Genomic DNA, 25231 nt, shown 5'->3' on the forward strand with positions numbered 1-25231 from the left:
GATTTTGGAGATAGGGAACCATAGATATTTAATGTTCCTTATCATGGACCCCACCATGTTCTCACGGCCTAAACATAACTCCTTGGTTAGGGAGGGCATCTCAAAATCATTTCTTATATGTAAAGACAAAGAGATTTGAGGGGTCCATGATATACAACGATCCATGGCCTAACCTGATATATCTCCATCATGGCAAGATTTCTTACACTTTCATTCATTCCCTTCGCTTAAAACACCCAAAACTGCAGCAAAATCCTGCCTAAATGGAATTCAGATTTCACTACTCATCGTCCTCTCAAACGAGAATGCGACATGAGAGCGTTTCGCCTTGGAATCCGAGCAACTCGTCGTGGAAGTCTATGTTCGGGTTTGCGCGATGCCGTCGTTTTCTTTCCTGGAAGAACAGCACCCTCCCCTAAAGCAAGCTTTTGATTGAACTTCACCTTCCATAGCTCATTACCGGATACCAATTGACGCAATTCAGTACACACATATTGAACACTTGCAATGTCCTCAATAGGAAGAGACTCCAAGATCTTCAGCTTCAAATCCTCTGGAAGTTGCATAAAGCTTGAAGGAGGAGACAGGCCAGTTTTTTCACAGAGATCAATCAAGAGTGGGAATGAAATAGCATCCTTCACTATCTTCCAGAATTCAAGAACTTGCCTCTCTGGATTCTCTTCTTGTTCATCTATTATGTGGCTGGACACTGGATCCATCCAAATCGAAAGAAGATTGGGTGTAAATTTTCTTTCATCCAAAGATACACTATAAACATCTGATCCTTTACTGCAGCTAAGAGATCCATAAACATTAAGAAAGTTCCCCAAACTCTGAAACTTCAATAAAACTACCTCGGTTTTAATGGAGTTTTTGCCTCCTTCGGCCAAAAGTTGAGGTAAAGTGTACCGGAGTGAGATCGAAAATGATCGCGAAGGCCAGTCTTCCGGCATGTGGATACGGCTAATCTCAGAACCTAAAATAGGATCAACCAGAACGAATCCAGATTCCAAGAGTACAGCGTGAACGGCAGTTAATAAAAGCTTGTGAGCATTACAATCACCATAGCCTAACTCCTCCTCCATCACTCTCCTCAAGAAAATCGGCTTTGAACATTTCTTTTCCACATCTCCGATCGGTTCATCCTCGGCGTTCATTTCTTCGGAATCTGACTCCAAGATTTTCTCCTCTTCCTCGATCATGCCACCGGTAGTTGCTTCCGCATCCAAGGACTCGGGTCCGATGAATACAGGTTCAAAATTCTCCAACCTAGGTTCTTTAAGGTCAAAATCGCTACCCTGAATTTGCTCTCCTTCAACCTGCGGTCGCGACAAAGACGAATCTTGTGGATAAACATCAGGAAGAGGTCCTGGAGAAGATTGAATCGATCTCCCTCCCCGAGGGGGAAATTGCGAAGAATTAAAAGTGAAGAAAACAAGATCACCGGAAGTAATACCAATGGAGCAGAGCGAATCCTCCTCCGATGATACGTGGAGCTCGTCTTTTTGATTGAGAGAGAGATGAAGAGAATCGGCGGAAACGGAAGACGAGAGTGTTTGGAGGAGCGTAAGTTTCAGGTGCTCGAAGGAACATTGATCGGGGACTTCAATTCCGACGGTCTCTTGGAAATCTAGGGATCTCAGCCGCAATTTCATGGCTGAATTTGGCCCTTTCTTGACAGGATTTCTTCCAATACAAATCTGGTTATTAGGACTGGAGATCGCCGATTTCAAATCCGTTCTTGGGAGGAAGAAATGAGGCGGTTCGTTGAGTTGGTTGGTTTATATATTCTGTGCCACTAGGACCGCTTTTAGCGTTATTTCTGTTTTATTTCGCGGTATAACGTAATGGAATCTTCCGTATTCCTTTTATAAGAGGAATTCCAAACTATAGCCTTATGCAATTTCATAATTATAAGAGTAAACTATTTTATGAAATATATAAAGATTTAAATTATTTCTAAAAATTATAAAATATAAAATTAACGGCTTTACACAATGGTATGATATTGTCCACTTTAAAATATAAGCTCTCATGATTTCGGCTTATCTAAACGGCTTCATGCCATGGAGATAATATTCCTTTATTATAAACTCATAATTATTCCCTAAATTAGTTGACGTGGGACTTTTATCATCCAACACCTCCCTCTCATAATCATTTTCTAAATTAGTCGACTGAGACCTTCATCATCCAACACCTCCCCTCAAACAAAGTACGTCTTCTCTTAATCGAGTCTCAACTCTTTTTTCGGATTTACCAATCTATTGGCACGACTAAGTTTAGGGCATGACTCTGATACCATGATAGATGTACACAGACTCTCCACAATAATATGATATTGTCCACTTTGCGCATAAGCTCTCATAGCTTCGCAAAGTTCCTCAAAATGCCTCATGCCAATGAAGATAATATTCTTTAATTATAAACACACGTTCATTTCCTAAATTAGTCGATATGAGACCTTCATCATCCAACAACCCGAACATAATTTTTTTTTTTACTATTTCTTTTTTAAAAAAATAAGAGTAATTTGATGACTAGAATTTCTATGTACAAAAACGTGGCCTCTATCCTTCGTAGAGTCAGTTTGGTGTTCTCTCACCTTAGACTATTAGCAAGTGAGAATTGTATGTAAACTTCACACGTCACCCCTAAAAAATGGAGCACTAAAGAATGAACTCGAGAATGTACCTCCACCATTGGGGAACAGGGTGAGTAAGCAAATGAGGCCGAGGACGACGCCCCAAGCATACCGATCATCTCCTAGCGCTGTGATCTCGTCTGTTGCAGGGATCTCTTCGCCACCTCGAAAGAATGTTGCAAACAAACCCCATGCCAAACATAGGACGCTCCCGCTCAATCCACCAATACCGAGTACGAGCGACGTGGCAAACGACAGTAGGGCTGCGGTGCTTCTCCCGAACATGGCTTGCGCAATGCGGCCTCCTTCAAGCCTCCCACACGGTAACAAGTTCAAAGATGTCACTACCATCCCTGTAGAAAGAACATGGAGGAATCTAAGAGGCTTGTTAACGAGTTTGCAATGTGTTCATGCGGGGAAGATGGGAAGTACCTAAAAGGCCAGCAAAAGCAAGGGGATCCACAGGGACCCCTACACCTTCCACTGCGTAGGGCAGTACATTGCCAAGGTCATCTGTGTAAGGTCCTATAACAAACTGGATAAAAGAAAGCAAAGGGTTGTTGAAAAAGAATTGGGGTCTGATATACCTGCAAATGAAGGAAACTGAATCATCAAGAACTGAATAGAACAGATCTCATACTCTGATAAAGGTTTTCTGGATTAAGTTTTTTCAATCACTTGTTCTATGGATGAACATTCATATTCACTAGAATTCAATACTAGGGAAGGATGAGATAGGTAAGGATTTCAACAGATAAACAAGCCACTGCCATTATAATTCCATTACTTGCATTCATTTAAAAATTTTGCTAAATTCTAACACATTTTCCAGTGTTAAAGAACGAACTCAATCCAAGTACGTAGTTTCTTTGTTGTTTCTATCATTTGTTAAGTTAATTTTGTAATAGCCTAAACTGAGTCTAGCGTCCTCGCTGGCTCACTGTCCGGTGTCTGACTCTAAGGTTTTTAAAACGCGTCTGCTAAAGAAAGGTTTCCGAACCCTTATAAAGAATGTTTCCTTTTCCTCCCAACCGATGTGGGATCTCACAAATTCGTTTTCGAGGATAGTCAACAATCTAATGTTTGAGTTTTCAGACGTTAAAACCTTATATGCGCCTCAGCTTGTTGTTAGAATAAAAAGCTCGCTATCACAGAGAGAGGCTACACTACTAGAGAAGGCTTAACTTACAATGCATTGTCACCGCCATTAAAGCCACCATCAATCACAAAAGCAGAGATTGCAAGCGCCAGTGACGTTAAATATGCAGCGGCAGTTCGTGCTACTGGAATATCGAAAAGTGCTTTCTTGTTTGGAAGTAGTGATTCATAGTTATTCATCACTCCCAAGCAGCCCGTCCAATTGGAAGGCACAAGAAAAGAAGGGCTTAGCTTCACGCCATAACGAGCTGCTGTTACTCTCGTTGCTATCTGCAAATCACAAGCCCGTTGTGAGATAAATCAAGCCCACCGCTAGCGGATATTGTCCTTTTTGAGTTTTCCCTTCTAGGCTTCCCTTCAAAGTTTTAATAAAACAAGTCGGTTAGAGAGAGGTTTCCACACCCTTATAAGTAATGTTTCGTTCCTCTCTCCAACCGACATGGGATCTCACATAAGATTTGGGGCATCTCCAAAATATGTTCAATCTTGCACAAAGCTTTGGAAGGGAAATGGAAACCATTTGTCAAAAGAACAATATTCAGATCTTCGACCAAAATGTCGAACCTCCACCATAGATGTTGAACTTAGAACAACCCTACTCTAAAATAAGAATTCTCAACCTCCTCCTCCCAAATTCTAACTAGCTAATCGAAAATACATGGAGAGAATGGTGGAGAAAAGTATACCTCTGAAACTCCCAAGATAGAGATGAAGCCACCAAAAAGGGGAACAACATTAGCTATATAGTCATCAAAGGTAGCACCAGGTTTTAGGAAGAAGCCACTCATCAAAGCAATAGTCCCAAAAGTTGCAACGCACAAAGCTATTGCACTAAAATACCCCAATGGAGTACTCAGCGTTGTAGACTCAAATTGAAGATCTATTTCTGCCTTGGGTTGCACCATGCAGACCTATAACATATTCCAACAACACGTAAGCGAAAGATCTAAATATCGACAACAATCGAACGTTAAGGACCCATTTTTATCGATATCATCTCAATATTTTGTTAAGATTTTTTATAGCTCACCGTATAATCATATATCTGTCTAACGTACAATTGGTTGTCGAGGTAACTAGTACGATATCAAAATTTAGGTACGTGGTCACCATGACATGAACCATTTCCTTTGAGCTCGAATTTCTCGTGTATATGTTGACAGTAGATTAGTATATATATCTACATTCCATTATGAAACTGTGGTGTTGTAGAGTTGGATTCTACCTGTTTTGTAATGTCATCAGTTTTTTCTTCCATGAACCACAGGACTACCTCCCTCCCTGCTGCCTCGGACAGCTTCTTCTCCAACTGGGGAATCACCTCTTCAATGGGTCTCCTCAAGTTCCCTATGAAAATACCTCCATCTCCAAATCTACGTACATCCGTTGCAAAAAATGTGTTGAATCCAAAGCAACCCTTTAACTGCCAGATTAAAGAAGTTCGTTAATGTCTGTTGTTCATAATTGAAAGGTTCCGTTCGTACCATGAAAATTTGTTCGACATTTTTTTATAGTTTAGGGACCAAATAAACACACATTTGTAATTGTAATGGTTTGAACTCCATTAAAAAAGCAACTCTACATAAGAAACTAATTCGTCTGTAACAAAATATATATGGAAAATTTAGTGTATGATACTTTTTGTAATTTTTGTTCTTTAGTATTACAATTATTTTTGTAGTATTTTATTTCAATATGATACTTTAACATTTGGCAACTACCTTCATATATTTCGCATAAAAAATGGAGAGAAAAAGATGCATACCTTGTTAAGATCAAGAGCCTTGAAAGTCTCTTCAGCCTTCTCTAATCTCTCTTTCTCTTTTGCCAAATTTTCGCGTGCAATTCTAGCGAACAGTCCTACAATCGGATTATCAGCGCCTTCACGATCAAGCTCCTTCAGCTTCCGATCCGCCCTCTTCTTCTCCAGCTTTATAGCAGCTTCGATCGAAGGATTTCCCATGAATTTCTTGAATTCCTCGTCCGTCTTCCAATCCATTTCCTGCTGTTTCTCCTTCTCTTCAATCTCATCTCCTCCAGGAGACACTTCTGCCTTCTCGCTGTCGTTTCCGCCCTCCCGCTCATCGGAAACCACCGCGACCGAAGACGACGACGACGGCTCACTTTCCGAATCATCTCTGGCGGAGAATCTTACACGATTTCTTGCAATCGGTCTGGAAATTGTGAGGAAACATCCCTCACTTTTACGCCCTAGTGGACTCTTACTATAAGGCTTGGCGATTGAGCGGCTTCGATAGGGCCATTCCTTGTGACTGATGAGCCATGAATTTGAAGCGATTGAGAGAGCGGCCATATGAGAACTGGTTCGAAATCGAAAGTTTCAAGTTCGAGGTTGGGGATGGAGAAATCCATGGAGTAACGGAGGAAAATAAAAAGATCGGAGAAGTACTAGAAGACGGGCCTGGAATCTTGGAGAAGAATGGAGAACACGATGATTCATATGAAATCTGTGGGACATGAGACTAAAATTTGTGCGGCTGAAATGAAATTTGTAGATTTTTCACCGGCGAATTTCTTCGAGCTGTTTTGCTGTTTATCCGAGTCGATGTTAATCTCTGATTAACGATGTAAACAGTGCTTAGTGGGAGTTAATAACTCAGCTCACTCTCTTATAAGTCCCTACTTTCTTAATTTACAATTTATTTTCTATTTTTTAATCTAATTTTAATATCTTTTAATAAAAATATTTTTATTTTTTAAAGATAAATTATGTATACAAATATTTTAGACTAATATTTAAATTGAAATTCTGAAGTAGATAAGAATACTACAATTTAATTAATAAAAATATCTCTATCTAACTTTTTTAATTATTATTATTTTTTATTTTTTTGAACTTTGAACTTATTTTTAAGTACTTTTTATTAATAACTAAAAAAATATCTATAAATTTGTGATTTTAAGATAATAATATTATATTTTAGACGGACTTTATTATAAAAAAATTGGTATTTTAAATAAATATATTAAAATATAGATACGTGATTTTAAAATTAGTCAATGGTCCCTTCCTTGAAATTTAATAAAAATAAAGTTATTACGATAAATGTCACAAATATATAATACTTTAAACAAATAATATAAATATTTAATATTTTGTTTTTTAGTTTAAGACTTCGAAAATAAATTAATTTTTAAATTAGTAAAGATTAAATATTTAAAAAATGTTGAATAAATCTATTATAAACAATTTTGTATTTGAGAGCCCCTTGAAAAATAATAAATAAATAAACATGTTTCCTTTTAATGAAAATTATGGGATGGACTGGATTTTGACCACGTGTGAAAACAATATGACCGGCGTCAAATGGTTGCCACGTGTCCTCGAAGACGAAAATATTATTAACTTCCCGAAAGCTGCCAAGTGGCAGTGTTAATAAAATAATTGATCCAAAAATCAAATAATTGACTTTGATTTTATCTAGTTTGGATGGTTGGGATTGACTTGATTGGCTGATGTTTTTTTTTTTCAGCAATATTATGTTTAAATATCATTCCATATCTAAAAAAAAGAAAAAAACTCATTTAATTGACCCATTTTAAACTTTATTATATGGGAGAAACGGGTAAAAAATAAAATCATGTCATAAATTATCGAGAAAAGTAACCAAATTTTAAGATGTGAACGTACGAGTTAACAACTACGGTATGTTATAAAAGCAATACGAGTACACATTCAAAAAAAAATATTTCTAAAATATTGTGCAATTGATTGAATTTCATCTTTTTATGATGAGAGTAATAAAGTGGAGTGATCTGCCCGTAAATTGTTCTTCGAGACCCACATACTCATATTTATGGAAGATTAGGGAATAATTCGAGAAGATTTGGTTGTTTTGGATTTATTTGATAATACTATTTTTTGTTAATTGAAAATGTCGAAAAATACTTACCGTTAGATTCCACCTTAGTTTTAGAGATTAACGAAACATTGTTAATAAATATGTGGAAACCTCTCTCTAGTATGCACGTTTTTTTAAATCGTGAGGCTGACAACGATATGTAACGGGTAAAAGTGAAAAATATCTACTGGCGACAAACTCTATACTGTTACAAATTATATCAAAGTCAAGTTTCGATCGATGTGCCAACAAAATGTTGGCTATCAAACGAAGTTGGAAGTAAGATCTCATACCAGTTGGAGAAAGGAACCCTATCCCAATAGACATGATTTTAAAAACGGTGAGGTTGACAACAATATGTAACGAACTAAAATGAATAATATCTACTAACAGTGAGCGCAGACAATATCATCCACCATTTTCAAAATGATTAAATCCTCTTAAACATGTCAACATTCGGGCATAATATAGCAATATTATTTCACTTAAATGATGTCATTTTGTTTCTCGTAATTCCATTTTTAAAGTATAGCTCGTCACGATGTTAAATTTATATGATAAGAAGACAAATTTAAATAATTTAAACATTAAAGTTTGAAGCAATAAATTAAGTTATATACTAAGTATAATTAAAACTTAATCCAAAGTGTACGTATATATATATATATATATATATTTGTTCGTTATAATTTTTTTTTGTTGGTAAATATTTCAACCTTTTATATTTTGATTTTGATCTAAATTATGCTATTTTTACCTTAAAAAAACGAAAAAAGAAAAAAGAAAAAAAAACTGACACGTGTATTTTTATATTGAAAAAATGAAGAGAAATATACGTAGGTTTCTCGGGCTTCCATTCCCCAGCCCCACCGGAAACCCCCCTTCCTAAAAATAGAATAAAGGTTTTCAACAGGGCGCCTCCAGCTTCCAATTTCCATAGCAGCCCAGCAGCTGGGCAGCTGCCGCGAGCACTTCATTTCAGGAAACTCGACTCTCATTCAGCTCCGCCTGTGCCACCAAATTCCTTGCCCGGAGTTTTTCCGTTCCCATTACTTCGCCCGCGTTCTTCAATTTTCATTCATCGCGACACATCACTCCTCATTGCTGCTCTCAATCGACTGGGTAATTTTGTCTTTGCTTGTTAAATCCTTGTTCTTCTATTGATTCTTCACTTCTATGGTCGAGTTTACATCCTCGTCTCTTCGTGGTTTGGCTGCATTACTGTTCGATGGATTGAGGAGTAACATTAGGGCATGATTTGTACTTTGTTTTTTTTTTTCGTCTGGGTTACTTGATTTCTGTTTTCGTGATTCTTAGTTTTTTCCAGCCCTGGGCGTGCAGTTGGGAAAACAAGTGTAATTGGTAGTGTAACTGTTTATATAGGAGCCAGATTTTTTTTTTTTCTCTTGGAATTTGTGGGTTTCGTGATTTTAAAAGGAAATAGTCAAGGGTGCTTTGGTGCTGGTATGGTAGGTACTTAGGTATGCCTCTTGGATGTTGCATTCCAGGGTCATGGGTTCTTCCCTAACTGGAAACTTCATAACCTTAAACCACATTGTCATGTATGGTTGAGTGGTATTTGGAAGAGGGTTAGTCTTTTGCTAGATCCAATGCCTCAAAGATTTTAGTCTCTTAGGTTTTGTGTAATTATCCGTGAAGTTTTATTCTTTTGGATTAGATCCCTCTTTGATTGGCTAGCTTGTGCCTTGTGATGAATCCTTTTGTTGGGCCTGTTTTTCTTTTACGTTCATTCATTCATCTTTATCAGTGAAAGCTTCGTCTCTCTTAAAAAGCAAGCCAGATCATTTTTTCTCTTAAATCTAGCCTCGAGATGGGCAAAGGTTCTGAGAGTTAGTTGGGTTGGCAAAGCTTCCGGGAGTTATAGGGTTGGCGAAGTCTTGTTGGAGATTGGTCAGGTGAGCCACGAGCATAACATAAGAAGCAAGTTCTCAATACTGCAATTGAAAAGAAAAACCTGCAAAGAAACATGAATTTTTGTTGTTTTCTGGTAACAGAATAGGACGAGTGGCGTAGGTGAGTAAGAGCTAACGTGACTAAATTTTTGTCATACTTGGATTAGGTAGTTCATTACACTTAGGAAGTAATTAATGTCATTTTTATTTATTTTGGTGAAATTTGAAACTTTGTACCAAAATAAAACAAGAATGTGAGTAGAGTGCAGGAAAAATTGTTTATAGTACCAAAAAAAAAAAAAAAAAACGAGCCATGAGTTAGTGTTTCTCCTTGAGAGTTTATTGGTCTTTTGAAGCTGCTGGGAAAGATTCAGCTTGGGGAGACTGTGATGAGAGGACTTGGGTTCTTTATCCTTCAGGCTTCTTTACTGTCAATACCCTGTTCTTACATAAAACTTTGGTTGGAAGATGTTTCGCTTCCGATTTTACTGAGGAAATTTGCTTAGGAGGTGAAGGTTTGGATAATCTGTATTCTCATTATCTTTCAGTAAGTTGCAATGGCGTCCTCTTCTACAAATCTTTGGTATGTCCTACAACTTTTGATATACATCGGATGAAACTGTGTAGTGTTTCATACAATTTGAGTTCACCTGCTCAAGAGGAAAGCAAAAATGCTTAATTGTGCCGTGAATCATTCTTTGGTGTTTTTGGTGGGGAAGGAACAGCAAAATATTGAATGGGCTTGCAAACGGTTGGAGGGAAGTATTTGAGTTATCTATTTTTTTTTCCTCCATGTTTCTCTTTATAAAGTGAGTTTAGAAACTATATTCCTCTGTAATTGATTGTAATTGGTATGAATTCCTAAGCCTACTTTGGAAATACGTTTGATTGGTTTTTTGTATTTACTTCGGATATTAGGCTGTAAAGTACTACTTTCTACTAATCAACAAAGATACGAGAATCTTAAACATATTTTTTGACAATATTTTCGTAAAGACATGGTGGAGATTTTCGTAGGTTTTTAAGGTGCCTTTTGTTAAAAAGGTTATGTTCCTGTTATAGGGCGTTTTGGCTGTCTTGAGATGAATTTGGGAGAAGTTTTCAGGTTGAGGGATATTAAGAAGAATCTTTGAGACTGATAGACTTTATTATGCCTTGATCTTGTTTTTTCATCCTGAATTTTTTTTTAACAATATTGGACTGTTTATGATTCGTAATAGTTGGAGCTTCTCATAATTTATTCTAGAGACTCCCTTGTTCTCCCTGGTCCGTGTTTTTGTTTTTGTAATCTTCTTTATTCCTCTTAATGAAAACAATTCCTTATCCATGGAAAAAACTTATTTTTAGTTTTGCAGTTATTCTAGACTTTTCATCTCAGTCAGAGAATGGCCAATAATCCTCAATATTCAGGTTTACAGGTAAATACCTCGAAATCTATGTTCGCTTTGTAATCTAGTTTCTTTTTATTCTATCAATTTTGAAACTGGATATTTTTCATTTTGTTTCAAATTCTATTTTCTAATTGCATGTTTTATACTTCTGAAGCCCCTTCGGCCTCCTGTTGTTGGTCCTATGGATCAAGCTAGAGCCTTTGTTCCCCAAATGACTAATCAGGTAATAAGCACTTATGGCTGATGAGGATTTTATATCTTGGGTCAATCTCAAGGAATTGATGTAACTCAATTATTTATTTCAGCAGTTTCGACCAGCAGTCCCAGCACCTCACTCGCAGCAGTTTGTTCCCTTGCCCTCTTCCCATTTTCAGCCCCTTGGCCAAGGTGTTCCCATGATGAATGTTGGAATGCCCCCTCCTCCTCTAGCCCAACAACCCCAATTTTCTCAGCCAGTGGCTCACCTACCACCAAGACCCTGCGAGCCAGTTCATGGGTCATTACCACCACAAACAATTCCACTGCCAATTGCTCAGCCAAATAGGAATTTTACCCCTGAATTGCAACAAGCACAGCCTCTCACTCAACCTGCTGCTATTGGCGTGCCTGGTCCAGGTGGCTCTGGAACATCTTTATCAGCACCATACAATGTAAGTTTCATCAATTACTGGAGAACTTTTATTTGTTCTTTGTAGTACACGGAGAAGATGTGCTTAACGATAAAATGAATATTTGGCTATAAGATTCAATTGTTTTGAATTCCAAAAAAAATTCTCCAACTCTTTATGGAACATTGTCATTTTCAATAATTTTCTTGAATCTGCAACAATATATCCATTGATATCTTCTTTTACATCCTTTAATTCACTTGGAATTTTTTTCTGTGCAGTATGGACCACCTCAAAATTACAATACCCCTACCATTCATCCTCCACCCCATTCACAAGCACCAATTGTATCTTCTGGAGCTCAGCTGGGCAGTTCGGTTTCAGTCACACCTCTGAATCGCGCAAGAGAACAGCCTTATGCTACCTCCTCTATAGCTTCAGTATGTACCATTTTTTATTCTCTTTAATCTACTCTCCTATTATTGTCTTTTACTGGTTCAGTAAATTTACCTTGCATTTGCCTTTTCGTTAATTTCAGGCAGCCAATGTTCAAACGATGCCCTCTGGTGCAGCCTCATCAGAATGGAGAGAGCATACATCTGCTGACGGTAGAAGGTATTCCCCAGTTGAAACATATCCTTATGTTCTATTTTGGTTACTTGTACTCTTATATTTCTTGGACTTCACGCCCAGGTTATTTATTACACTATAAAGACCCCTCATGCAATTGCCAAGAATTTTGGATCGAGCGTTTACAGTGTAATAAATAACCTGGGTGTGAAGTCACTTCTCATTTTTCTAATATTATGCTCGAACTTTGAAGTTTTCGCACAAGATGATCGATGACAATCGTTTTTTACTATTTACCGGTTGCATTTTTCATTTTTATAATGCCAACTTCTGTTTTTCATTTTTTAGATATTATTACAACAAGAAGACCAAAATATCTAGTTGGGAAAAGCCTTTTGAATTGATGACTCCAGTAGAGGTGAGTTAAACGACAGACTTTGCTATCTTTCATAGTTCCTCAATGCTTGTAGCTTTTAATTATCTGGTTTTGCATTTTCTTACAGTCGATAAGATTTCTTCTAAAATCATGATGTTCTTACTCCAGGCATGTTATTCCATTTGCAACGATGGTACTAGTTAATTGGAATTTATTCCTGTGTTCTTTTACCTTTTTTCTTTCTTTCCTATCTTGATTTTTGATTGGCACGTGCCTTGCATTAACTGACAGAATCTTGTTTTTTTGTTCCTTAATTCCTAGTTAAAATGGGTTTACCAAATTTCTTCTGCATGCAAGGAGAATAAAAGCTATCGTCTAAGAAATTCAGTTTGTTATTAAGAAATGATCTCGATGAAATTCCCTGTCTTCTTTCTCATTGTTAGAAATTTGAATAGGATTGTTAATTAGTTGTCTAAGAGTGGTGTCTTGAGATATACTGGTATCTGTCATATGTTGTAACCTTTCTTTGTTGAAGTATAATATCTTTGCTACTTATTTTCCGTGCTGCTTTCTGTAAATGAGTTGTGTAACTTCGGTAGCTTTAAAGATGCTTACAGGTACATGCTGTGCTACTCTGTTGAGAGGTAGGATAAGCTGTCAGTCTTTGCTGCTTGCTCTCCCTATCTTTCTTGAATGTCAGTAAATTTCTGTTATTTGTGTTATTTCTTTGATCTGTAGTATAACAAGCCTTGTCCATTTATACTGTTGAATGTTTCTTCAACATTGTTATGGTTATTATGTTTACATTTGTAGGATATGTATACATATAATTATTATAACTCCACAAGGATATTCAAATGACTTTGGCATTTGCTGATGCTGAACCCATCTTTGTTTCAGTTGGACTTACATTTTTTTCCCTTTCAAATCAATGAGTTATCTGTCAGATTTCAAACTCTATTACTGGTGTCTAGTTCTATTTTGCAGATCAGATTAGCTGATGCGAAATGGAATATAAGTGGTCTAAGTAGGAATATAATGTCTTTTTTGTTACGAATTGGTCTGTTTTGCACTTGATATAATCCCATGAAATGTTGATTTTTCCCTTGCATGGTTTTTGATTTGTTCCAATTTTCTTTTATGTTCCAGAGGAGCATTTGACAATCCTTTCCGTACAGTTGGTAGTTATCAGAATTCTGGTTGTAATGGGTCTAACTGTCAGTATGATATGGATGGTTATTAGGTTTGAACGATAGATTTGGTGCCTGAACTGCCACGTTTTATCATTCCAGAATGGTTTAAGTAGAGGCTTTGTCGACTAATGAATTTGTTGCAGAATGTTCTGCGATAATCATCAATGACAAGAAACCGAACTTTTATTGAGAAAAATGAAAAGAAATGTATTCAAGCGTCCAAAAAACATCCCAGCAGGACCTTAACAAATTATAGAAACAGCATCCAATCCAAAAGAATGTTACCTAACTGACAATTACGAAAATCCTTAAATATGTTAGCCCGAACTGGTTTTGCAAACGTGTGGAAGTGTATTGAATTCTAATTACCTTTCTGAACCCATTCACTTCAGCATCTGCCTCCAGATACCCTTCTTCTGAGGTAGAACCTATAACTCTGCCTGATATAAAGTTGGTGCATTATACAAGTTTCAAGCCTTTGCATTCTTATTTCACCGCTTCCACACAAACCTAAGGGAATCTAGTTTTCTCATGAAATTTAAAACATCCCATCTTCCATCCACATTTTTGGACCACCATTGAGATAGACTCCTTGAAAAGAGCGGTGTTTAAGTCATATGTTCTCGAGCCTAAAAGGACACGGACCCCAATCATAGGTGCCCAAAGACCAGGCAAATTGATGTTTTACTAAGGTCACTACATCTTTAGTTTGCTCAAATGGCGATGAAAGTTGGACGACCTCATTACAATCCATGTTAACATGTTCACATGGCATTGAAGTTCAGAAATTTATTGTTGGTATTGATTTGTTCAGTATATATGTAGACTGGTTGGTAGAACAAGGATCAGCAAAATTGGTACTTGGAGAGTAGAACCGAGGAAAGCATGATGTGGTTAATATGCGGGTCCAACAAAGATAGAGTGACTTGAACTTTTATCGAATCTCTCTCATTCACTTAATAAGCCTGCTTTTCTGAACGTACCCCTCTCTAGATATATTAGTTATTTTCTTTTTTTAAATGAAAGAAAACCAACTTTCCTATAGAGATGAAGCTAGCAAAATACACATTTACGAAAAAAGAACTCTAGTTCCGAAGAATGAGAGATAAAATTAACCACAAAAATTCTTAGTAACTGGGTCCCTAAGGGAGTCGTTAAACCTATAGCCAAAACCCTAAACATTAAATATTATTGAAGAGTACCCTTCTCTAAACCCTAAATATTATTTCTATTAAAGCCAAAGATTATTGAAGTCATACTTTTAGTTTCACATATCACCTTTTTTTATTGTTTTTTTAAATAAGAAACAGAGGGAAAATATATTGAAAAAAGAGAGTGAAACAACCTTGAGGTGGAAGGGAGGAGACCTATGACCAAGAGCTAAATCGGAAATGCCTTTTACCACTACCAAAGATATCAAAATTGAAAAAAAAAAAAAAAAATCAGGTTCCTACAGTCGGAAATACCTTATCTTCCTGCTTTCAGCTTCTTCCTTCTTTTTGAATGATTTTATCTCAATTTTTAGTCTTCAGAATCAGACAACTCCCATGTTTTCTCTTTGGTCCTTGGCTTTAGGTGCCGTTACTCACGTAGATAGAGTATAGATATATCCTATGGTTTTGTGCTTTCCAAGTTGGTGTATTTTTGTGCTTTCCAAGTTGGTGTATTATGTGTAAGAGTTCCATGGAAAGGTCAAAAGCACCTTCTCTCTCTCTCTCTCTCTCTCTCTCTCCTTCCTTGCTGATAGATTTTCATTTGCATTTCTGCTTCGTGCATACCAGCTAGGAAGCTTTATTCTACAGAGTTTTGAGGGAACAGATAAAGTTCTCTGGTGAAATACCGTCAAGGATTTACTTTTGGTAGATTTGGGTTGTTAGAAATTAATTAATTAATTATTTTTTTCTTGAAGATAAATCTAGTGACTTAGATGATGTTTGGGCTTACTGTAGTTTTGGCCCCTACTAATTTATGACTTTCTTTTGCTGAATCCCATTCAGTTTTTACGGTGCTTTTTTCAAATATTACTTCCTTTCTCAACTTTTATTCTGTGGGTGAATATCTTGACCTACACTCTCATTTTTGTGACAGAGGGCAGACGCATCAACCAACTGGAAGGAGTTCACAAGTCCTGAAGGAAGGAAGTAAACAATCTAATTCAACAAATCTAGTTGACGGCAAGGCTTTTGCATCTTGAATGAATATTTGAATCATTAACCTTATTTAATATGTGAATGTGGTACAGATATTATTATAACAAGGTCACCAAGGAATCTAAGTGGGTGATTCCCGAGGAACTGAAGGTTCGTTTAACATCTTTCTTGACTAAACATACTTGTAGCTTTTCAACTTTTAATCTTTCGGTTTAATTAATTGTTCCCCATTTGTTTTGGTGCATTGAATACATGAAGTTGGCTCGAGAGAGAGCAGAGAAGGCATCTACTCTAGGAACAGAGAAGGAACCTGTTCCTCTCGAACTCCCTTCTGTTTCTTCCCTGGAAGCACCATCTACTACTGCTGATACAATGTCAACTGCCAAAGGACTAGCATCTAGCACTTCGTCAGTAGCAGCTATCGATTTACAAAATGACAAGGACACCTCTCCTGCTGCTGTTTCAAGTGTAGAAACAAATGGAGTTCAGTCACCCGTCAATATCATTCCTTCTAGTTGCGCTATCTCAGAGAATGACAGTGCTGCTGGTGCTGTGGAGGATACTACTGTAGAACCCAGGTATTGGCAGTTATATAACTGAGCACTTTGTTTTGGTTGGTATGTAGGGTGAGTTTAGGTGACTTTTGATGGCAGTGTCTCTGTTTGCAGCATTTTCTCCTATGAACGCTTAAAGTGCTTCTTTTGTTAACACTTCATAGTATTTTTAACTAACCATATACCATGAAGCTTTTGAAAAGTGCTTTTAAAGAAAATAGTAAGAAGCATGTATTTCTTTGTAGTAGTAGGATGTACAAAAATTGAATGAAGCATGGAATTAGAGGGCTGAAGGGAAACTTACAAAAGGCCATGATAAAAATCTTCAAGGTAGTGAGCCACAATGAATGAGTGTCGTAAAATTGAGTTACACGATTGTTGATTTTTTTTAGTTGTTTGGAAGATAAAAAATTATGAAAGAATCCAACTTTAAATACTTAGGCATACCTGAAAGATACCATCAACACCATCAACATTGTTATGAAAAAAAAAAGAACATAAACAATAAACTATGCAATATTAGCTTGATTGGACCTTTCTATTGAATTTTTTTACTTTCTATGCAAATGAAGATTTATTAAATGTATAAATTATGCAGGAATGATTTGAACCAGTCTTCTGCTCAGGATACTGATAGTTTGATAGATGGCGTTTCTGCCCAAGATCTTGAGGTAGCATTTCATTCTTTTTAGTTCTTATTATGATTGGATTTATTTCTTTTTTCCCACCCATTATTGATTGTTCTTTATCATTATCAAGGAAACGAAGAAAGATATATCGGAGGAGAAAGTTGAATTTACAATGGAAGAGAGGGCTATTGATCAGGACACCTCTGCGTATCCAAATAAGCAGGTAACGATTCTTCCTAACCTATATTGTCTTTTTTCCCCACTTTCAGCTTAACTGTGTCTTTTTGATTACTTATCTTTTATGTAGGAAGCAAAAAATGCATTTAAAGCTCTCCTGGAGTCTGCCAATGTTGGCTCTGACTGGACGTGGGATCGGGTAATTGAACTAAATGTGTCCTAGTTTCTGCTGGTTTTTAAGCTCCTATCTATAATTTTTATTTTAATATGTCAGGCCATGAGAATTATAATTAATGACAAACGATATGGTGCTCTGAAAACACTTGGAGAACGGAAGCACGCTTTCAATGAGGTATGGCATGGGTCAACCGTTTCGCTCTAGTCCCGTTTTGTAACTAGGTTTTGTCTATTTAATCAGTCAATCTTGTAATGCTGTGAAATTTCTGAAAGATTCTCCTATGATGCTGGTAGTAGTGATTGTTTAAGAAGTAATCTGTGCTTTGTTGTATGTCATAGTTCCTTGGTCAAAGAAAAAAACAGGAAGTAGAGGAAAGACGAATTAAACAGAAAAAAGCGCGGGAAGAATTCAGAAAGATGCTGGAAGTATGTTTCTCCTCTCGAAGCTTGTTTGACCCTATTAATGCACAATTTTCGTATCTCTTACCTATGTATGATTCCATGCAGGAGTCAACTGAGGTGACTTCATCTATGAGATGGAGGTTGGTCTTCTACCATTTATGTTCCTTTTTTATTTTCAGCTTTGTTATCATGGGTCGTTTGTTTTCCTTGTGATTTGTGTTGGGTTATGAAAACTTTAATGAACAGCAAAGCCGAATCAATATTTGAAAATGATGAACGCTTCCTAGCAATTGAAAGAGATAGGGACCGACGTGATCTCTTTGACGGCTACTTGGAGGAACTCAAGAATAAGGTATGCATCTGTGTGCCTGCCTCCCACTTTCTACCTTTTCTACCACGTTTTTCCTTCTATGGATAAGTCCATTGGTCAGCTTTGCCTCTATTTATTTTAGCCCCATTTGTTGTGGCCTGGCTTTTTGTATGCCCGTTGAATATCCTTTAATTTTCTCTATGAAAGTCTCCTTTTCTTCTTTCAATAAAAAACTTGTTGAGGGAAATGGATTAAACACGTCAATTTGCACGTGCATGTAGCTGTATAAAGATCTTGAGTAAAATTCATTCCAAAATGGTGATTGGATTGATTAACTTTCTATGGCTTGAAATATGTTTGGTACATCATCCAGTGTTGCTGCTCGTATTTAGCACTAACCACTTCTTAGCTAGAAGCCTAACATAATTTGGTGCCAACTAAGGGTTCCGGCCCTGGTTCCATTTGTAACAACTCAAGCCCACCGCTAGCAGATATTGTCCACTTTGACCAATAACACATCGCCGTCAGCCTCACGGTTTTAAAACGCTTCTGCTAGGGAGAAGTATCATACATTTATAACGAATGTTTCGTTTTCCTCTCCCATCGATATGGAATCTCACACTTTACCTATTACCTAGCTCCTAAAACAATGTCGACATGCATGTTGGCATGTGTTAAGTAAGTAGGTCAAGCAGTAAGTAGGCTAAATAGGCACTTTCTTGCCCTGAAATCCGATAGCTAGACTATCCACTCTTCCCTTTCCCTTTCCTCTACCTGATTTTATGCTTTTAGTAAACCTAATTTCTCGGTTGAGTTGATGAACAAAAGCTGTGTTGTGGACAACGTCTCCCTCTCTCTCCCCCTCTTTTTTAATCAACAATTTTTCATTTTCATTAATATGATGATTGTTGTTGAATAGGAGCGTGCAAAAGCACAGGAGGAGCGTAGTCGGAACATTCTGGAATATAGAACATTTTTGGAATCTTGTGACTTCATTAAGGTACTCTTTTAGCTTTTTTTTTTGCACCGTCTAACAATCTATAATTTATTATTGTACTACTTTGTTGTACAAACTCAATTGAAGTGTTATGCTATGGTATTCCTCTAAGGCTAGTAGCCAGTGGCGTAAAGTACAAGACCGCTTAGTGGTTGATGAAAGATGTGCACGCCTTGAAAAAATTGATCGCTTGGAAATTTTTCAGGTAACTTTTCGCATTCTAATAATTGTACTAATGCTTGTTTGTTTGTTTATTTATTTCTTGTTTTTTTAATGAGAAACAAACTCGTTATTTTAATGAGAAAAGGAGGAACAGTCTAATGGCCTTGGGAAAGTGGATTCCTCACCCTTAAGAGAAGACACAAAAACATTATATTGTACTTTTCCTGTTTTATATTGTGAGCAGAGCTCTTATGGAAGTATATTACAGGAATACCTACGTGATTTAGAGAAGGAAGAGGAGGAGCAGAGAAAAATACAGAAGGTACGTCTGTTTGCTATATTGTTTTATATTTTTCTTTTCCTTCAAATAAGGTATTTTTTCTGAGATTTTGAGAACAACAGGAAGAACTGAGAAAAGCAGAACGTAAAAACCGTGATGAGTTCCGCAAGATGATGGAAGAACACATTGCTGCGGGGATTCTTACACCTAAAATTCATTGGCGTGACTACTGCATGAAGGTTGGCAGTCGACATTTTCCTTATTCCATTTCTTAATTGAGTTCCTTGCCCCACGATATCTTGATTCTGTCTGCTGAAGATACGCACCTCTCACCACTTCCCTCTTCGTCTCAGGTTAAAGAGTTGCCTGCATATTTGGCAGTTGCTGCAAATACATCTGGTTCAACTCCAAAGAATTTGTTTGAAGATGTTGCAGACGAGATCCAAAAACAAGTTAATCCTCTATATCTCTTGATCTCTTCTTGATTACCTGACAGACATTCTCATTAAAAATGTTGTGATTTCTTGACGCTTATATTGATTTGGTTAAGGTGATTGCGATAGGAGTAGTTAATTTGTTGAAAGTTAGTCTCGAGTGCACTCACAAGGGGTGTGTCCAAATACTTTGAAGGGAGTTAATTGTGCATTCTTATCTTTCATCTCAATTCTTTGGCTCCTGACTAAGACGTTTGAAAGTTAGAATTACAATTATCCTTATGTTTGAAATGCTATGTTCCATTACTGATCTTGTAAAGTAGGGTGTTTTCCTCATGAAATCTCCCTGTACTAATTTCTATTTTTAGCTGTATTATCTGCGACCCCATGCCTAAATACATCTCTATACTTTTCTGATGATTTTACTTTTGTGGTTATTGCAAGTCTTTCCGGGTCACTGTACTCGTGATATAACTTTCCTGCCTCCACTTCCGCATTGATGAAATGCTGTTCTATTGAGGCTGATTTGATATTTTTTTTTTGGGGCCGGTATTTTTGCAGTATCGTGATGATAAAACGAGAATAAAAGATGCTTTGAAGCTGAGAAAGGTATTATCGGTCTGCATAAGCTTTTTTTTTTTTCCTTGTCCATCACTGGTAGCTTGTATACCTAATCTCAATCTCTTGGGACCATCAGATTGTAATGTCATTGTCATGGACACTTGACGACTTTAAAGCTGCCATTTCAAAAGATATCAGCAATCCTCCAATATCAGACAGCAACTTAAAGGTACTTTTTCAGGCCTACTCTTTCTTGTTCTTGATGGAGTCTAGCAACCTACAAAAGATCTAGCCTTTTTATGAATGTGGTCTGAGTGATAGTCTTGAGTGCTTTTCACGTAGCTTGTTTGGTTGAATAAGTGATTGGCCTTTAGTGATGGTCTAGGTGTCTCAGGTTGGGATTCTGATCTTGTAAGGTGATCTGTTCTCAATGTCATACAGGTGGCTGGAGGAGCCTTCTCTTTCTATGAATGTTTGTTTATAATACGGTGATACATGTTGGATATCTAGTATCTATAGTATAGACTGTCCTTGTATTGAATTAGAGATGCATTCGCTGATAATTAGAAGAGACCTCAATGCTTATATAAGCTTGTATTTGATCTTTTACGTGATAAATTCTTTGTATTAGATACCCTCATCTTATACTCATAAAAATTTATTAATGACTTGAAGTACTTTCTATATCGTTCACATGTTCTTTCTCATGTGCTCCTCTTTTAATCATGCAATGACTTGGTTTGCAGCTAATTTTTGATGAATTGCTCGAACGGGCCAGGGAGAAGGAGGAGAAAGAAGCTAAGAAGCGTAAACGTCTTGGAGATGATTTTTTTAGTCTTTTATGTTCGTTTAAGGTTTGTTACTTCAATGCCAGTTTGTACCTTAGTTACATAAGATTAACCGAGTAAATGAGTTGGTCTTTTTTTTTTTTTTTTGCATTGTTGTAGGAAATATCTGTATATTCAAATTGGGAAGACAGCAAACTCCTTTTTGAAGGAAGCCAAGAGTACAGGTATTCCTTGTTGTCAACATGTTATTTCATATCATATAGTTTGTTTTAAAGCTTAGACCTCTCAAACAAAAACAACACTAAGCGAAAGGAGGACGACTTGTGATTGAATTTAATTTTTTTTAGTTCGATCGAGGACGAGAGCTTCTGTAAGGAAATATTTGAGGAGTACATTGCACAACTGAAAGAACATGCAAAAGAAAACGACACTAAGCGAAAGGAGGAAAAGGTATGAATTTTGTTGTCTATTAGTTATTGAAAATATAAGCAGTGAAGTATATGATAATTTGCCCAGAACTTCATGTTTATGCTTGTTATGTTTTATCCTGAGGCGTGTGAAATTGACCATCAACACTCAACTTTTCGCCGTGCCCACATGCATGATATCATTTAATATGATGTCGATCTTATGAATTTCTTCACCAATTTGATAGGCAAGAAAGGAAAAAGACAAGGAGGAAAGAGATAGAAGGAAGGAGAAACACAGAAAAAGCGAAAGAGAAAAGGAAAGGGAAAAGGAGGAGAACTCGAAGAAAGATGGAGTAGACAATGAAAATGCTGATGGTTCGGATACCCTTGAATCGAAAGAGAACAGGAGACTGGGGAAAGAACGTAGTAAGAAACAAAGAAAGAGACGGTATAGCGATGAGGAATATTCAGACGAAGATGAAGCAGGTCATGATCGATCGAAGAAATCCCAATCGCATAAAGACCGGAAGAAATCTAGGCGGGTACGTTCCTTTTTCTTTCCCATCACAGTATACTTGTTTCTCTCTTAATACCAATGTCGTTTAATTCTATGCCTCCTTATTCGTGGTGTTGTGGCCTCGCATTTGATTTTATAGCATGCATCTGCTCATGACTCGGATGGTGAAAGCAGACATAGAAGGCACAAGAGAGAACATCGAAATGGTTCGTCTAAGAATTTTGACCACGAGGAGCTTGAAGACGGGGAATGTGGTGACGACGGGGCAAGTAGGTAGTTTTTTTACTCCTATATTAACTATTAGTGGGATTTTTATTAACCTAAAATATTTGATGATGTTTAAATCCTTTTTTGGCTTTGTGTATACACTAATTTATTGTCAATAAGCTGTCTCTGTTGGTCACAAACGTATTTTATGCCTGGATTTTCATTTTAAGATAGTAGACCCTTTGTATTGAATTGAAGAGAAAGCTATAACTTTGAAGTTGGGGACTAGAGCAGGATGGTACACTTCAGACGAACTTAAGAAGAAAATTGCTTCCGTCCTTTATTGTCTGCCCTTGCTCACCACAAACATCCTCTCAGCTCTACCCTTGCTCACGACAAACATGGTCGAGTTGCTTCCCTCCTTTCCTCTCAGCTCTACCCTTGCTCACCACGAACATAGTTGGTCGGGTTGCTTCCTTCCTTTCTTCTGGGCTCTACCCTTGCTCACCACAAACCATAGTTGGTCGGGTTGCTTCCCTCCTCTCTTCTTGGTTCTACCCTTGCTCACCACAAACTATAGGTTGTCAGGTTGCTTCCCTCCTTTCTTCTCGGTTCTTCCCTTGCTCACCACAAACATAGGTTGTCAGGTTGCTTCCCTCCTTTCTTCTCGGCCCTACCCATGCTCACCGCAAACATAGTTGGTCGGTTTGCTTCGCTCCTTTCTTCTCAGCTCTACCCTTGCTCACCACAAGCATAGTTGGTCGGGTGTTTGCAGAGACTTGTTTCCTTCCTTTCTTCTCGGCTCTACCCTTTCTCACAAACATAGTTGCTCGAGAGTCTACAGAAATTATACTTGACCTATTCTTTCAATCTTGAATTTCCTCTTCAGATCTCCTTAGTTGAGTAAAACTATTTGTGGCTGTACCCAAAAAGAGTCCTAGTAATTCTAGCAGCACCATTGGTTGCATTACAAAGAACCATATGCTCTGGTCTTTTTTTCTAGCAAACCCGAGTATAGCTTAATTGAAGGTTATATATATATATATTTAACGAAGAGGTCAGAGGTTTGAATCCTTCACTCCACACATCTAACTTAAAAAAATAGAATTAAACCTCTCGATCTTTTAGAACGGTTGGCCACCAAATCTTGTGTTGCAACTATTATGTGAAAAAGAAGAGAAGCCCGTGAAGATCAAGGGGGGAAAAGGATGGATGAAGTATGAACAGCTGACTTTTAAACATTGGTGAAGAGGCAAATATCATAGAGTTGACCATATATGATTCTCCTTTCATCTCTCCCTTGGTGTCTCATATTGCTTCTACTTTTTCTCTCTTCTTTGCCCACATTATATTGTCATAAAAACAATAGAACTATTGCTTCATAGCCTTCTCTCTCATACGATTTATCAAGAAACATGAATCCTTGAAATTTTTTGACCTGGCTGTTGATTGAGTAGTTAGAATGTTACTTTAGATGTTTTGAAAAATTTAGAATGAGCCCACAAGTGCACCCCTTCCGCGAATTTCAGCTGATAGAGAGATAATAAAGTAGCATGGCTAGACCGTTTATAAAATTCTTTTGACATAAACATAGTTCAATCAATTAAGTCAATGTTTACCTTATTTTAAAGACGGGAGGCTTGGCCTCCAAAGCTGACCTTTAGTATTATTAGGGAAATCGAAATCATATTTGAGGACCTACCCATATAAGCATATCATTGAAGCCTCCCATTATGTTTTGCAATTTTTGGATGCCTACAAGAGGCATGCTTAATTGTCATCATTATCATTATGCTTTCTTAGTTTTGTTTCCCACAAATGTACCTTGTTATATAATATATTCCCTCCCCACCGAAAATAAGAATAATATATTAATAAAATATTTTCTAAACCATATATTAAAATCTCCAACTATATTTAAAATCTCTATATTTTTTTTTACACACTTATCAAATTTATGTTAAATTAATAAATCAAAGCAAATTTAATTAATCAAATATATGCTTAAAAACCCCATGTTTTCTCCAATGGAAGTAATTATATTAATGATAATAATTGGTGGGTGAGAGACATAGTCCTAATTATGTAAAACAGCCCTTAAACAAAGAAAAAACGAAAAACTTAGAATAGACAAGATTGGGACGACACATCGATTGTGGCATGTGAACTTGTACAACCAAGTATGGCCCGACACTTTTCTCACGAGAATAGCCGTTGACAAACGCGTCGTATATTTACTTTTAAATTGTCCTTCTATAAATTTATATTCACCTTTATATAAAAATATTATTTTAATTTCTCCACTTTTGATATATTAAATATACAAATATTCTTTAAAAGTTAATAATGAATCATATAATTAGAAAAAAAAAAAAAAAAAAAAGAATTGTTGATATTTTATGTTACTAAAATCCATGATGGCTACACTTGCCATGAAGTGCCAAAAATGCCCTTCACAATGTCTTTATATTCATCTCCACAGTCCCTCCTCTTTCCATCTCTCTCAATGGCTTCAAAGCTTTTGACCTCCATCTTCACGTTTCTCTTCCTTTTCTTCTTTTTATTCTCCTCCGCGACCGCCGTTTTCGCTCGGCCCATTCCCGGCTCTACAAACACGTCTCCAAGGACTACTCAAGACGGGGTACGTGAATTTATCAAAATTTTCTCTAGCTAATATAATGCCTGATTAAAAGTAGTAAATCTTGAGTTTTTTTTTTTTTTTTTTTTTTTTTTTTTTTTTTTTTTTTTTTTGTGAAGTTT

General features: G+C 36.8%; 3 protein-coding genes across 5 annotated transcripts; 1 reads left to right on the forward strand and 2 right to left on the reverse strand.

Annotated features, from left to right (window-relative positions):
* Window positions 1-147: 147 nt before the first annotated feature.
* LOC111489505 (F-box protein SKIP22-like) lies at window positions 148-1897 on the reverse strand. Its single transcript, XM_023137759.1, has one exon. It carries the CDS (start codon window positions 1653-1655, stop codon window positions 285-287), a length of 1371 nt encoding a protein of 456 aa, XP_022993527.1. The 5' UTR covers window positions 1656-1897; the 3' UTR covers window positions 148-284.
* Window positions 1898-2525: 628 nt separating this feature from the next.
* LOC111486793 (probable zinc metallopeptidase EGY3, chloroplastic) lies at window positions 2526-6377 on the reverse strand. Its single transcript, XM_023133985.1, has 6 exons — window positions 5568-6377; window positions 5028-5225; window positions 4489-4713; window positions 3834-4072; window positions 3077-3231; window positions 2526-2997 (listed from the first exon to the last, which is right to left on the reverse strand). The coding sequence occupies exons 1-6, from the start codon at window positions 6114-6116 to the stop codon at window positions 2642-2644; spliced, it is 1722 nt and encodes a 573-aa protein (XP_022989753.1). The 5' UTR covers window positions 6117-6377; the 3' UTR covers window positions 2526-2641.
* A 2140-nt stretch (window positions 6378-8517) lies between these two features.
* LOC111477836 (pre-mRNA-processing protein 40A-like) lies at window positions 8518-22723 on the forward strand. 3 transcript variants are annotated; one of them, XM_023121768.1, is made up of 29 exons: window positions 8518-8787; window positions 10926-10996; window positions 11124-11192; window positions 11275-11619; window positions 11859-12017; window positions 12116-12192; window positions 12496-12565; window positions 15805-15857; window positions 15959-16016; window positions 16125-16444; window positions 17019-17091; window positions 17180-17272; window positions 17357-17425; window positions 17501-17578; window positions 17743-17829; window positions 17911-17945; window positions 18052-18157; window positions 19035-19115; window positions 19225-19317; window positions 19543-19596; window positions 19677-19793; window positions 19908-20006; window positions 20550-20597; window positions 20686-20778; window positions 21296-21403; window positions 21497-21561; window positions 21685-21787; window positions 21993-22289; window positions 22404-22723. In XM_023121768.1, the coding sequence occupies exons 2-29, from the start codon at window positions 10964-10966 to the stop codon at window positions 22539-22541; spliced, it is 3021 nt and encodes a 1006-aa protein (XP_022977536.1). In that variant the 5' UTR covers window positions 8518-8787; window positions 10926-10963; the 3' UTR covers window positions 22542-22723. The 3 variants fall into 3 exon arrangements, with proteins under 3 accessions (XP_022977536.1, XP_022977551.1, XP_022977544.1); XM_023121783.1 differs by having other exon boundaries at window positions 11278-11619; XM_023121776.1 differs by having other exon boundaries at window positions 8520-8787; window positions 10934-10996.
* The last annotated feature ends 2508 nt before the right edge of the window (window positions 22724-25231 follow it).

Source organism: Cucurbita maxima, unplaced genomic scaffold (genome assembly GCF_002738345.1).
Source record: "Cucurbita maxima cultivar Rimu unplaced genomic scaffold, Cmax_1.0 Cma_Scf00001, whole genome shotgun sequence".
NCBI lineage: Eukaryota > Viridiplantae > Streptophyta > Magnoliopsida > Cucurbitales > Cucurbitaceae > Cucurbita > Cucurbita maxima.

Bases quoted from the DNA above. Each gene is read 5' to 3' on its own strand.
- LOC111489505 (XM_023137759.1), bottom strand. From the start codon at position 1,655: ATGAAATTGCGGCTGAGATCCCTAGATTTCCAAGAGACCGTCGGAATT.
- LOC111486793 (XM_023133985.1), bottom strand. From the start codon at position 6,116: ATGGCCGCTCTCTCAATCGCTTCAAATTCATGGCTCATCAGTCACAAG. The intron at 4,714-5,027 runs GTAGAATCCAAC...AATATGTTATAG, and splicing joins CTGATGACATTACAAAACAG to GTCTGCATGGTGCAACCCAA. The intron at 2,998-3,076 runs GTACTTCCCATC...TTCTTTCTACAG, and splicing joins TGCTTTTGCTGGCCTTTTAG to GGATGGTAGTGACATCTTTG.
- LOC111477836 (XM_023121768.1), top strand. From the start codon at position 10,964: ATGGCCAATAATCCTCAATATTCAGGTTTACAG. The intron at 18,158-19,034 runs GTATGCATCTGT...GTTGTTGAATAG, and splicing joins TGGAGGAACTCAAGAATAAG to GAGCGTGCAAAAGCACAGGA. The intron at 19,597-19,676 runs GTACGTCTGTTT...TGAGAACAACAG, and splicing joins AGCAGAGAAAAATACAGAAG to GAAGAACTGAGAAAAGCAGA.